Source organism: Tachysurus fulvidraco, chromosome 20 (assembly GCF_022655615.1).
Source record: "Tachysurus fulvidraco isolate hzauxx_2018 chromosome 20, HZAU_PFXX_2.0, whole genome shotgun sequence".
Classification (NCBI taxonomy): Eukaryota; Metazoa; Chordata; class Actinopteri; order Siluriformes; family Bagridae; genus Tachysurus; species Tachysurus fulvidraco.
Window position 1 is genome coordinate 21,865,936 of NC_062537.1, and position 11,885 is coordinate 21,877,820.

The 11,885-nt window shown below is 40.9% G+C and overlaps 3 protein-coding genes across 4 annotated transcripts in view; 1 reads left to right on the forward strand and 2 right to left on the reverse strand.

Annotated features, from left to right (window-relative positions):
- The window catches only part of adamts6 (ADAM metallopeptidase with thrombospondin type 1 motif, 6), a 351,012-nt gene that overhangs the window by 158,312 nt on the left and 180,815 nt on the right, over positions 1-11,885 (forward strand). The gene's annotated exons all lie outside the window — the stretch shown is intronic.
- On the reverse strand, positions 1,651-8,014 carry actr1b (actin related protein 1B). Its single transcript, XM_027162503.2, has 11 exons — positions 7,803-8,014; positions 6,808-6,872; positions 6,535-6,610; positions 5,839-5,964; positions 5,558-5,682; positions 5,258-5,474; positions 4,702-4,794; positions 3,970-4,144; positions 3,489-3,550; positions 3,372-3,412; positions 1,651-2,672 (listed from the first exon to the last, which is right to left on the reverse strand). The coding sequence occupies exons 1-11, from the start codon at positions 7,848-7,850 to the stop codon at positions 2,570-2,572; spliced, it is 1,131 nt and encodes a 376-aa protein (XP_027018304.1). The 5' UTR covers positions 7,851-8,014; the 3' UTR covers positions 1,651-2,569.
- zgc:86599 (cytochrome c oxidase subunit 5B, mitochondrial) lies at positions 9,123-10,729 on the reverse strand. Its single transcript, XM_027162348.2, has 4 exons — positions 10,572-10,729; positions 9,934-10,004; positions 9,745-9,844; positions 9,123-9,367 (listed from the first exon to the last, which is right to left on the reverse strand). Exons 1-4 carry the CDS (start codon positions 10,663-10,665, stop codon positions 9,255-9,257), a joined length of 378 nt encoding a protein of 125 aa, XP_027018149.1. The 5' UTR covers positions 10,666-10,729; the 3' UTR covers positions 9,123-9,254.

Sequence of the window (11,885 nt, forward strand, 5' to 3'; positions counted from 1 at the left end):
GCGCCTGTCACTCAGCGTTGACCCCGCCCCTAGCGGACACCCGCGCCTGTCACTCAGCGTTGACCCCGCCCCTAGCGGACACCCGCGCCTGTCACTCAGCGTTGACCCCGCCCCTAGCGGACACCCGGGCCTGTCACTCAGCGCTGACCCCGCCCCTAGCGGACACCCGGGCCTGTCACTCAGCGTTGACCCCGCCCCTAGCGGACACCCGCGCCTGTCACTCAGCGTTGACCCCGCCCCTAGCGGACACCCGCGCCTGTCACTCAGCGTTGACCCCGCCCCTAACAGCACTACTGCAGCTCTGACACCGAGCTGCTGTTCATCACAGGCGATTCATCCCAACATCTGGAACAGAAGACCTACTGGGACACTCAGTGCACATAGAAGGCTGTCAGTGTCTGTGTCAGTAAACAGAGACCCCTAACTCAGTGTGTGTATTGTCTGTGTAGAGCACTTAGTGTTTTATTAAGTGTTATTCAGTGTTAAGTGTTATTAAGTGTTATTGGGAGTTTTAGTGTTATTGTTATTAAGTGTTATTCATTTTTATTCAGTGTTATTAAGTGTTATTAGGTATTATTAAGTTTTATTACACTTAAACCACAGCAGTGACATCAGTTACACTGTTTTATTTATTAATGAACATGTTTTATAGACAAGATTAAATGTTGTGGAAACATCTCAGAGATTTACATAAAAATCATTTATTTAAAAGCTGGATTTATTTTTTCAGAAATGTATCAAGTGCTGAAAAATTTGCTTTATTAATGTAAAAAAGCTCGAACTAAATTTTTAACTGTCTCTATATATATGAATTCCCCTTGACATCATATCTGGGCTGCTTCACATTTTCCTGCACACTTTATTTCCTTTTCAAATTAAATTTAAAACTCTATTATTATTATAGATATTTTATGACAGTACAGTAATTATTCTCTACTTCCCTTTTTTTCTTTTCAAGATTTCAACTTTTCAGGATTGAAATTTCAAACTTTACTTGTAATTAGATTCTGCATTAAATAATTTGTCATAATGTAAATAAGTATTCGATAGTTTAATATAATTCATAAACAACCTGTAGGTCCTTCATTGACCCATATAACACAGAATTGGCTGTAAAACTATTTTCTATTCAAAATGTCTCTTCTTGGAGTTTCGGTAAAAATATCTTTCTGTTGAAGTGGGGAAGGAACAGTAAAGGTCTCGGTTAGTGATACACCTTTTATTATTTTGGCTTCTAAAATAATGCTATACGAATACGAACTAACCTCACTCTTATTTCCCAGCAGCTACTTTTCTATGTATTACATAAGAACATTACATCAGAACAACTCTAATAACGCTCGGATTCTCCTGAAACAGCTGATTTTATTTTCTTAAAGCCACGTTTATATACAGAACATAACACACTTCCACAGGGTCTAATTACAATCATCTTATCCGAACAGAATGAGAATCTGAAACAAATAGAAAGCAGATTTCTCAACACGGTCACAGATTAAACTGTGTATTGTGTTTAAAATTAGAAACTAATTAATTTTTTGATTACGCTGGATTTACAAAGCCAGAGCTGAAGGATAAATACTTAGTGCTGCTTCTCGACATCAGGGCAGTCGAAAGTGTCTAAAAGAGATCAGACTGCTACACAAGACAAGACTTTTAATTCATTTATTTATAATTTATACATCAGCAGTAAAGAGTGTTCATGTACAGAGCTTCTGTGTGTAAAGGAGACATTTTAATTTGAAGTTTTCATTCCTTATGAAAACAAATATTAGGCCACATTTTCATCAGATTTACTCTCCACTGTGATCAGACATTAGTCTGTGTAAAAAGCAATATAATGCATTTGAGATGCTTTAATAATGAAACACTGCACTACTCTCTCTCTCTCTCTCTCTGAAACTCCATCTTTTAAGCCCAAATCACTAAACCTGGTCCATCACCTTCCTCTCCCTCACACACACACACACACACACACACACACACACACACACACACACACACACACACACACACACATACATACACACAGAGAGTAAAATGAATAATTAAGTGAGAGCGCAAAATTCAAGTTCCAGTAATAAACACTCGGCTGTTACAAGAGGGGGTTTCTTCAATTCTCATGAAAGGAAGAGGAAGCTAGTGGCTAGGATTTGGAGGAGGTGTGAAGGAGAAACACTGGTGATTAGAGTGGTTGTGTTTGTGAGTGAGTGAGAGAGAGAGAGAGAGAGAGAGAGAGAGAGAGAGAGAGAGAGAGACAGAGAGAGAACATTATGTATGTGAGACCATGTTCACCACCACATCCTATCTCTACTTCCTGCCCAGAACAGAGGCATGGGTTAGAGCTGACCAACATTACTGCAGTGGCACTAACACGCTCACACTCACTCTCACACACAGACACATTTACAGAAAAATATTCCATTTTAAACTAGAACACACAGACATGCTGAAGAACATAATCATTACAACATTTGTGTCTGTGTGTGTGAGAAGTGCACAGACACTCAATCAGCCGCAGCGATAATTGGGAGGGGCGGGACTTCAGTAAAACAGTGGGAGGGGCCTATTAGAAGGTCTTCCTGTGAATGGCTCGTGCTCGATCCTCTTCATACTCTTTCTTAGAAACCCACATCTTCTTAAATGTGTCCAAAGAGGCCAGAATAGAGCCACTGTAACACACACACACACACACACACACACACAGACTTCAGTAAATGCATTCAGATCTTTTTTCCTCTCCCTTAAATGTGGGGTCTCCAAGTTTTGAGAAATGCTTCAGAAAACTGAGTCGGGCCGAAAACTAACAAAACAAAACTAACGTGTAGCCAATGAGCAGAAAGGGGCGTGTCTTGTCAATATGTGCGGAGAGAGTGTTCAGTGTGCATGTGTGACATTAACGCTAAACGCTGTTACTACACAAATAACACCTCTTTTCTATCGTAGTAATGTAGAGAGGCAGCTACAACCGTGTTTTGTGTAGTAACAGCGTTTAGCTCAGGAGTTATCGACTCTCGATAGGTGAGTAACGTTGGTTTTGCTTTGTTACACAGAACTAATATATGCCTTTGTCCTTTACATGATTATGCTTGTGTGGCATTTTTGCTTGTTTGTTTATCTACAATCGTATTGTTCTTCCCTTCAGCTATAATAAAGACACGTTTCTTTCTGTTAGTCGCCTGGGTTACGTATGTATGTGTGGGCGGAGCTATCGATACAGGGGTGGGACCCGTTTGGGTTAGGGGCGTGTTTGTTTTGGTGATTTTATAGGTCAACATTGGCTTTAAAACAACGGAGACCTCACCTTTAATGCATTCTACTATGTTCTGTGTTAATTTTATTCACACACAAATGTGTTCATATGTTCTCACCCAATCCATGTAGAATAAAGTCTCTCCTGTGGTGCTGAGATCTGACAAACAGACACATTTAATGTTAATAATAATAATAATGATAAAAAGTGTTAATTTCACAATGAAATTACAAACCTTAATTTTGACATCTTTGGGAGCGAGCTTCTTCACTTCACTCAGCAATCTGTCTCCAAACCCTAACACACACACACAGACACACACACACACGTTTAATCTGAATATTAATCACAAATTCACTGACTACACTGCAGACTCCAGAGCGACATACAGAACAAAGTGCTTTGAAGTCTAGGGTTTAAAATTTTTACATAAATACAGAAAATGAAGGACAGAATAATCACTGGTTTGTGTTTGTTTTATTTATCAGCTGTTTGCAAATCTAGGGTTAGTTTCACCATCTCAGTGCCAGAAGAGTCTTGATGTCCGCTTACCCTGAGAGGGATGTATTTGGTTTTGTTGTGTGATGTCATTAAGAAACACAGTTCAATGTTGGATAAATCATTTGTAAACACACAACCCAACTCCCCCACCCCCCTCCCCCACCCCCAATTAACACTGAAGTCAGAAGTGGTTAAGACAGTAATTAGTGCAGCACCTTTGAGCAGTGTGGAGCCGCCACTCAGGACAATGTTGGAGAACAAGGTACGGCGGAGGTCCAGGTCTGATTTCTGTATGGCAAAAGCGAGAACCTCATGGATTCCCTCGCTCTCATCTCCAATCAGGTCGGGTCGGAACAACAGCTCCGGGGCCCGGAACCGTGCGGGACCAATCTACACAATTAACACACACAGTTTTATTCCTTATTTTATTATTTTTTTTTTTGGGAAAACTCTTGCTTTTATTCCACATAATTGTTTTTTTTTAAAGATTAAATAGTTTAATGAAAAAACAAAACAAAAAAAACAAACAAAAAAAAACCTTTTAAATAGCAAACACTTTTCCACTTCCTTTATAAACACACTGTGTAACGGTCAGTGCACTTGTTCATGCTCTGCCATGTTCACTTCTTCTTTCCTGACAAAAGAACCAAATTAATCTGGCAGTGAAAATAATAAACGATGGGAACAGAGATGTTAAATGTAGAACAATGTTTCTTATCATAGCAAAAAAAAATAGCACTCACTCGCGTGCAAACACGCACAAACACACACACACTCACACGCACAAACACACACACGCACAAACACACACACTAACAAACGCACACACTAACAAACGCACACACACACACTCGCGCACAAACGCACGCATACGCACTCGCACACACATGCACTCACACAAACAAAAGCACACACACACAAACAGTGTTGAATCAAGTGGTACTTACATCGAGTGTGCTCCCGTCTGGTAGTGTGTACTGCGCCTTCTCCGTCTCCAGAGTCTCATCTTTCTGAGGATTCAAAGACAGGTAGCATGCCCTCTGGAACACACACACACACACACACACACACACACACGCATTAATTACACACAAAACATAGCCTGTCTTGCCAGAGTCCCTGTCTGCACTTCACACATTGTCTTTACCATCACATGACTAAAATGATATGTAATAATTTTCTCTCTCGCTCTTCATGCCACTCCCAGTGTCACCCAGCTGAGGCTGAGGTTCACTTCAGAGTCTGCTTCCTCTCAAGGTTTCTCACCTTCAGCTTACTCATTATGGATAAATGTAAATAGTAATTAGTTTATAATTTTTATTCAGTTTCGATGCTCCTGTAAAGCTGCTATGAGACAATGTGAACTGTTAAAAGTGCTACACTTAAACAAAAGGAATAGAAATCCCTCCCTTCCACATACAGATCATCACAAACACACACTTACACACCTCCTAGCAGGAAGTACTATAACAGTGTAGGCTCCACTCTAGTGTCATGCCCTACCTCCTTGATAGTGCGAACAACCTCAAACTCAGCAGAGGTGTGAAAGTTGTATCCCTCCTTCCTCAAGAGCAGGCGGAGGAATCGGGACACGTCACGTCCTGCAATGTCCACACGCATGATTGAGTGTGGGATAGCAAATCCCTCGTAGATCGGAACAGCATGCGTCACACCATCCCCTGCATCCAAGACCACACCCGTTGTCCTGCCTGTTGCATAACTACACACACACGTATTTGGGGTAACTGGAAGGAAGTGGTAAACAGGGCGTGTGTGTGTGTGTGTGTGTGTGTGTTTACTCACAGGCTGAGCACGGCCTGCATTGAAATGAACAATGCTGGGACATTGAAGGTTTCAAAGAAGACTTCAGCTGCACGCTCTCGGTTCTTACTCGGGTTCAGAGGAGCTTCAGTCAATAATACAGGGTGCTGAACACACACACACACACGCACACACACACACAACATTTTGATGCACTCTCACAAAAAAAAAGGAACATACAGTGCACACACCACTTTTGGGTATTGTGGGTCATGAGAACACTCCTGCTTGTGTGTGTGTTAGAGAGAAACATTGTTCAGTACCTCCTCACTGAAGGTCTGCAGCTGTTCTTTAGAGTAAACATACTGCCAGATCCTCTCCATGTCATTCCAGTCTTTAACGATGCCATGTTCCATCGGGTACCGGACCGATAACAAACCCCTGTGTTCCTGCATATACATGTACACAGTGTACAGTGTGTGGAGTGTACAGTGTGTACGGAGTGTACAGTGTGTGTGTGGAGTGTACAGTGTGTGCAGTGTGTGTGTGGAGTGTACAGTGTGTACAGTGTGTGTGGAGTGTACAGTGTGTGTACAGTGTGTGGAGTGTACAGTGTGTGGAATGTACAGTGTGTACGGAGTGTACAGTGTGTACGGAGTGTACAGTGTGTGCAGTGTGTGTGTGGAGTGTACAGTGTGTACAGTGTGTGTGGAGTGTACAGTGTGTGTACAGTGTGTGGAGTGTACAGTGTGTGGAGTGTACAGTGTGTGTGGAGTGTACAGAGAGTGTGGAGTGTGTGTGGAGTGTACAGTGTGTGGAGTGTAAAGTGTGTGTGGAGTGTACAGTGTGTACAGTGTGTGGAGTGTACAGTGTGTACAGTGTGTGGACTGTACAGTGTGTACAGTGTGTGTGGAGTGTACAGAGTGTGTACAGTGTGTGTACAGTGTACAGTGTGTGTGGACTGTACAGTGTGTACAGTGTGTGTACAGTGTGTGTACAGTGTGTGTACAGTGTGTTACCTCAGCTTTGGGCCCGATGAACAGATCCCCCTCCAGCGCTCCCGCCATGACACGCACATGTTTGGGCCGACCGACACTGAAGATTAATCAGATCAAATTCAATTCAATTCAAATTCATATTTTATTTGTCACACACACTTAATAGTGTGAACATGATGTTCATGATGTTTTTGTGTTATTATTAAAAAACAATCACACATAATAATAAAAATTAAAGTTGAATAGACAATAAATCAGACTGAGCTACATCAATAAAGCAAATTAATCACTTACTAATTAGGGAAGCAGTATTTAGGGATCTGATCTCCAGCAAAACCTGCTTTAATCACACCAGAACCCTAAAGAGAACACAACACACACACACACGACAGACAACACCCAGACACACACACACCAGGCAACACCCAGACACACACACACACACCAGGCAACACACACACACACGACAGACAAAACACATGTGTCACACACACAAATCACACACACACACACACACACACACACACACACACACACACACACACAAATCACACACACAGAATAAAACTGCTGTCTGTGTCTAAGAAACGCTTCCTTAAAGCTTAAAGAAGTTGCAATGGTAGATTTGATTTATTAACACAAAAGAGTTTTTCAGTTACATTAACACTGAATGTTCAGTTCGGGTTCAGTCATAAGACACAGCTGGAGGAAGCACACGCGCGTCTGAAGAACAGTGGTGATGTTCCTAATTGTGTGTGTGTGTGTGTGTGTGTGTGTGTGTGTGTGTGTGTGTGAGAGAGAGAGAGAGAGAGAGATTGGTGTGTGTGTGTGTGTGTGTGTGTGTGTGTGTGACGGGTCCAAAGCAATGACCATCCATTTTAGCCACATTAACAGTTAGCTATCGAGGTCACTTTAATAAACAAACAGCTGCATTAACACATGAATGAATTAGCCACAGCTAACAGATTAGCTTGTTATGCTACACCCTGAATGACATTTAGCTAAACAGCTAACCGGCGAACCGCTAGTTAACGCTATATAAACAAAGCAGGAGAGAGACGGGATATCAGGGAATTATACATCATTACAGTGCGGAAATAACATATGTATTTATCTGCTTAACAAGCTACAGAATATACAAATGTAAATAAAGTACATGAATATAATAAATAAACAAACTGGTGCTTAAACAGAGCGCTAGCTGCACAAAGCCATTGTCATTCAGTGGGCGATGCTAACGATGCTAACGATGCTAACAGGGTGTGGATCGGTGACATCATCATACTTACATTATCGATGACCACCGGTTGGTTAGCTATAATATCATACGACTCCATAGCGGGTCTGCAGCACAAGCGTCTGTGTGTTTGTTAATAACTGGATTTTGTTGTAGAAAAATGTTGTTCATGTAAAATCAGAGCGCGCCTCAGCACGTAGAGATGTGCTGCGTGTCAACCGAACGCGCCCGAGACAACCATCCCTCAGCTGAGTCCAGACTGCGATTGACAGCTGCAGCAGCCAATCAAAATTCTGCACGGGAAAACGTTGCCTGATAGTAGGCGGGGTGTGACGCGTCAACCTGAAGCAGTTACATATAAATAAATATTAAAACCTTTAAATAATGTACACAAAATATTAATGTCTAATACACTAACGAAGAATAAAAACAGCCACTTATTTCACTGTGGAGAGTTCCCCTGTTATTTTATCCGTGTTTATATAACTGTATAAATACATTCATTTATACAGAATTACATTTAAATCTTTTATTGATCTTTTTATTATAGTGACTTGTTTGCTCTCATGGTTCAGATAAATATTAAAAATAAACACTGGTTACCATGGGCGTAAATTTCATTTAACAATGGGGGATTATTATTGTAGCATGGAGATTATTATTGTAGCATGGAGACGCTACAATATACACACCATACTGCACATGGACACTTTATACACTATTTACACACCATACTGCACATGGACACTTTATACACTATTTACACACCATACTGCACATGGACACTTTAAGGACAATCTTTAAAAAACAAACATTTATGTATATAGATTATTTCTTCATATTCTCCATACATTTCTTATTTTTATATACTTTATACTGTATAAAGTATGCTTATATTGTCATTTTATTTTTATACTTTTATATTATTTTTTATTCTTACACCAGACAGTTGTATAAAGCATTTCACTTCATATCGTGCCCTGTATGTATGTGTCAAATAAAATTTGATATGAAGCTGTGATCATAATAAATCTCGGTTTTAGACACCAATCTGTTCATTTTGGATTTTTATATCCAATCAGTTTATTTAGACTTAAAACAGAACCATTTCATTACAAACCTCATCTTAGTCTTCTGTTGATTACAGAGCCACAAAATCACCTGAACAAAACTTTATTTTTGTACACGTGTGAATGTGAACATGTACTTGGTCATGTGGCTGTCACTCAAACTGACTAGCAGAAGCACATCGTTGTTACCTTACATGAGGCACACAAGCAATTCCTCAGCTTTCTGTACAGCCTTCTTTTTGTGCTGGGTTTAAATTCAACTGCTGATGTCATTATCAATGAGCTCGACACAAATACACACAAAAGGTTTAAATTATTTATTCGGCTTAACTGCTGTTACATACACTTGGTACTGTAAGAGTTCTAACTGCAGCAGTTATATTTGTTATGTTAATTAACATGGGGAAAAAACAGAGCTGTATGTTTACAGAGTCTCAATGAGGAAGGTCATGAGGAACAAGTTTGTAGTGCGAGCCGCAGGATGGACAGCGTTGAGGTTCTCCTTCATGCAGCCAGAACCACACGATGGCTGTGTTGTCCTCCTCACCTACAACACAGACACACATTTACATCCCGGAAACAGTTATCAGTGTGAGGAAATGTTATGAAGTCATATTTATAAAATTATACCGTTCTGATAACTAATAAATTTCACATGCTTTTAGAGAACAAACTAATAGTTGTGCATCTTATTTTAGAATGTGGAGCGTTTTTCTAACAGAGCCGATCCTCAGGACGCTTGTCCTGTTGTAAACAGCATGTTTGTATAGAGATGCTAAATAATAAACGAAACATTACTGAAATAAAATGGCTAGCAATCCGCTCACATCCACCTGACCTACAACACATACACACAGTTAATGCGCACGCGCACACACACCACCTGATCATAAAGATAATGTGATGAGCAAACTACAAACATACAGACACAGCCGACGATGCGCTTATTGTTGATAGAGGGGACGATGTGTGGGTCATCTTTGGAGCCAGTGTACTGCTTCGGCTTTAACACACTGTATGGGTCCTGAAAGCATCAAACACACAAATACACACAATTAACAGGTCATCAGTTACTCATAGTGTACAAACTGAGCTAGCGTTAACTATTCATACCGCGCCAGCCTTAAAGGACGTCAGAATCTTTTTCTCCAGCCCAGTGGCCTGCTGCTCATCAGTGGGAATGCCTGAAGGTCGGTCACACAACAAAGGTTAGAATAAAGACACTAACTGCACAGAAACAGCTTTATAAACATAGCTTCATTAAACCGCAGGATATTTTAGCTTCTGTTCCCTGAACTGTGTGTACAGTTTCTCCCACAAGGATTGCAGTAAAAAAAGATAATCATTAAATAGCAGTGTGAATATTCCCAGTGGTTAAAGGTTATCGATCAGAAGGTAACTCCAAACCCCAAGGACACAAGAGTAATAAGCGAAATGTTAATAATCTAACATTTACATCCCGGAAACAGTTACCGTGTGAGGAAACGTCATAAAGTTTATAGACGTTATAAAGTCATATTTACACAACGATACCGTTCAAGGTCACGTGTTTTTAGACAATAAACTGAATGAAAGCGTTCGATTAGACATAAGAACAGTTTAGTGAATGTGGAGCGTTTTTCTAACAGAGCTGATCCTCAGGACGCCATTACTCGTCCTTGGCCTGTTGTAAACAGCACGTTTATATAGAGACGCTAATTAACAAATACAACCCAACATCATTGAAATAAAACGGTTATTAATCTGCTCACCTCCGGCCGCCATCCCCCTGCTCACAACAGGAGCTGAAGACACACGGCACAGAGCCGAAGCTCGGACTGCAGCTCTCATTAACCTTGCAGCCATTTTCACTTCTGCTTCTACTCCAACTGCTCAGGACACACATTAATGACGTAAATAACGGGCGCATACAAGTGACGTCTTACTCATCTACAGGGAGGGTTAGATTTGTACACTAGATGTCGCCTTCGCTACAGCAGTTCATATGAACGAATGCGTCAATAGAGCCGCCATCTTGGTACAGGGGAACCCCCCACCCCCCACCCCCCACCCCCGCTTAATGCATCAGTGTCAATGTAGGCAAAGAAACAAAATCACCATAAATCGTCATTAATGCCATTTTGTAGGGTTTTTTTGGTTCGTTCCAGCGGTCAGACATGTATTTATCATTAAGTCCAGAGACAATTTAAGGTTTTGATATGAAGATAATTTACTTTTTCACAATATAATGCATAGTGCTAATAGGTGTAAGTTTATTACTTACATTCTTCCACTTGAGTAAACAATCACTACTTACCTTATAGCCTACTGTATGTAACACTGCTACAATGGGGTGTGTGTGTGTGTGTGTGTATGTGTGTGTATGTGTGTACACACACATATATACACACACACACACACACACACACACACACACATATATATATATATATATATATATATATATATATATATATATATATATATATATATATATATATACATACATACACTTATAGCCTACTGCATGCAACACTGCTACAATGGGGAAGTTATTTCATCACATGAGTTCTCTTACCACTGCTATGCTGATGATACACAACTTATCTTCTCTTTCCCACCCTCAGATGCCACAGCTTCTGACCGGATCTCAGCATGTCTCAGCAAACTGAACTGCTGTTCATCCCAGGTGATTCATCCCCAGGTCATGACCTTACTATATCCTTGCACAACGATCTGATCTCCCCTTCAGCCACAGCTCGCAACCTTGGGGTAACCATGGACAATCATCTGTCCTTTTCCTCTCATGTCCCTAATGTGACTCGCTCATGTCAGTTTCTTCTCTACAACATTAGAAGGATTCTGCCATTTTCCCCACACAGACTGCTCAGGTACTTGTTCAGTCTCTTGTCATTTCTAGACTGGATTACTGCACTGCACTGCTGGCAGGTCTACCTATGAACGCAATCCGTCCTCTGTAAATGATCCAAAATGCAGCTGCCCGGCTTGTTTTCAACCTGCCAAAGTTCTCCATACCCCCCTCCCCCCGCTGCGATCCCTCCAATGGCTTCCTGTAGCTGCACGCA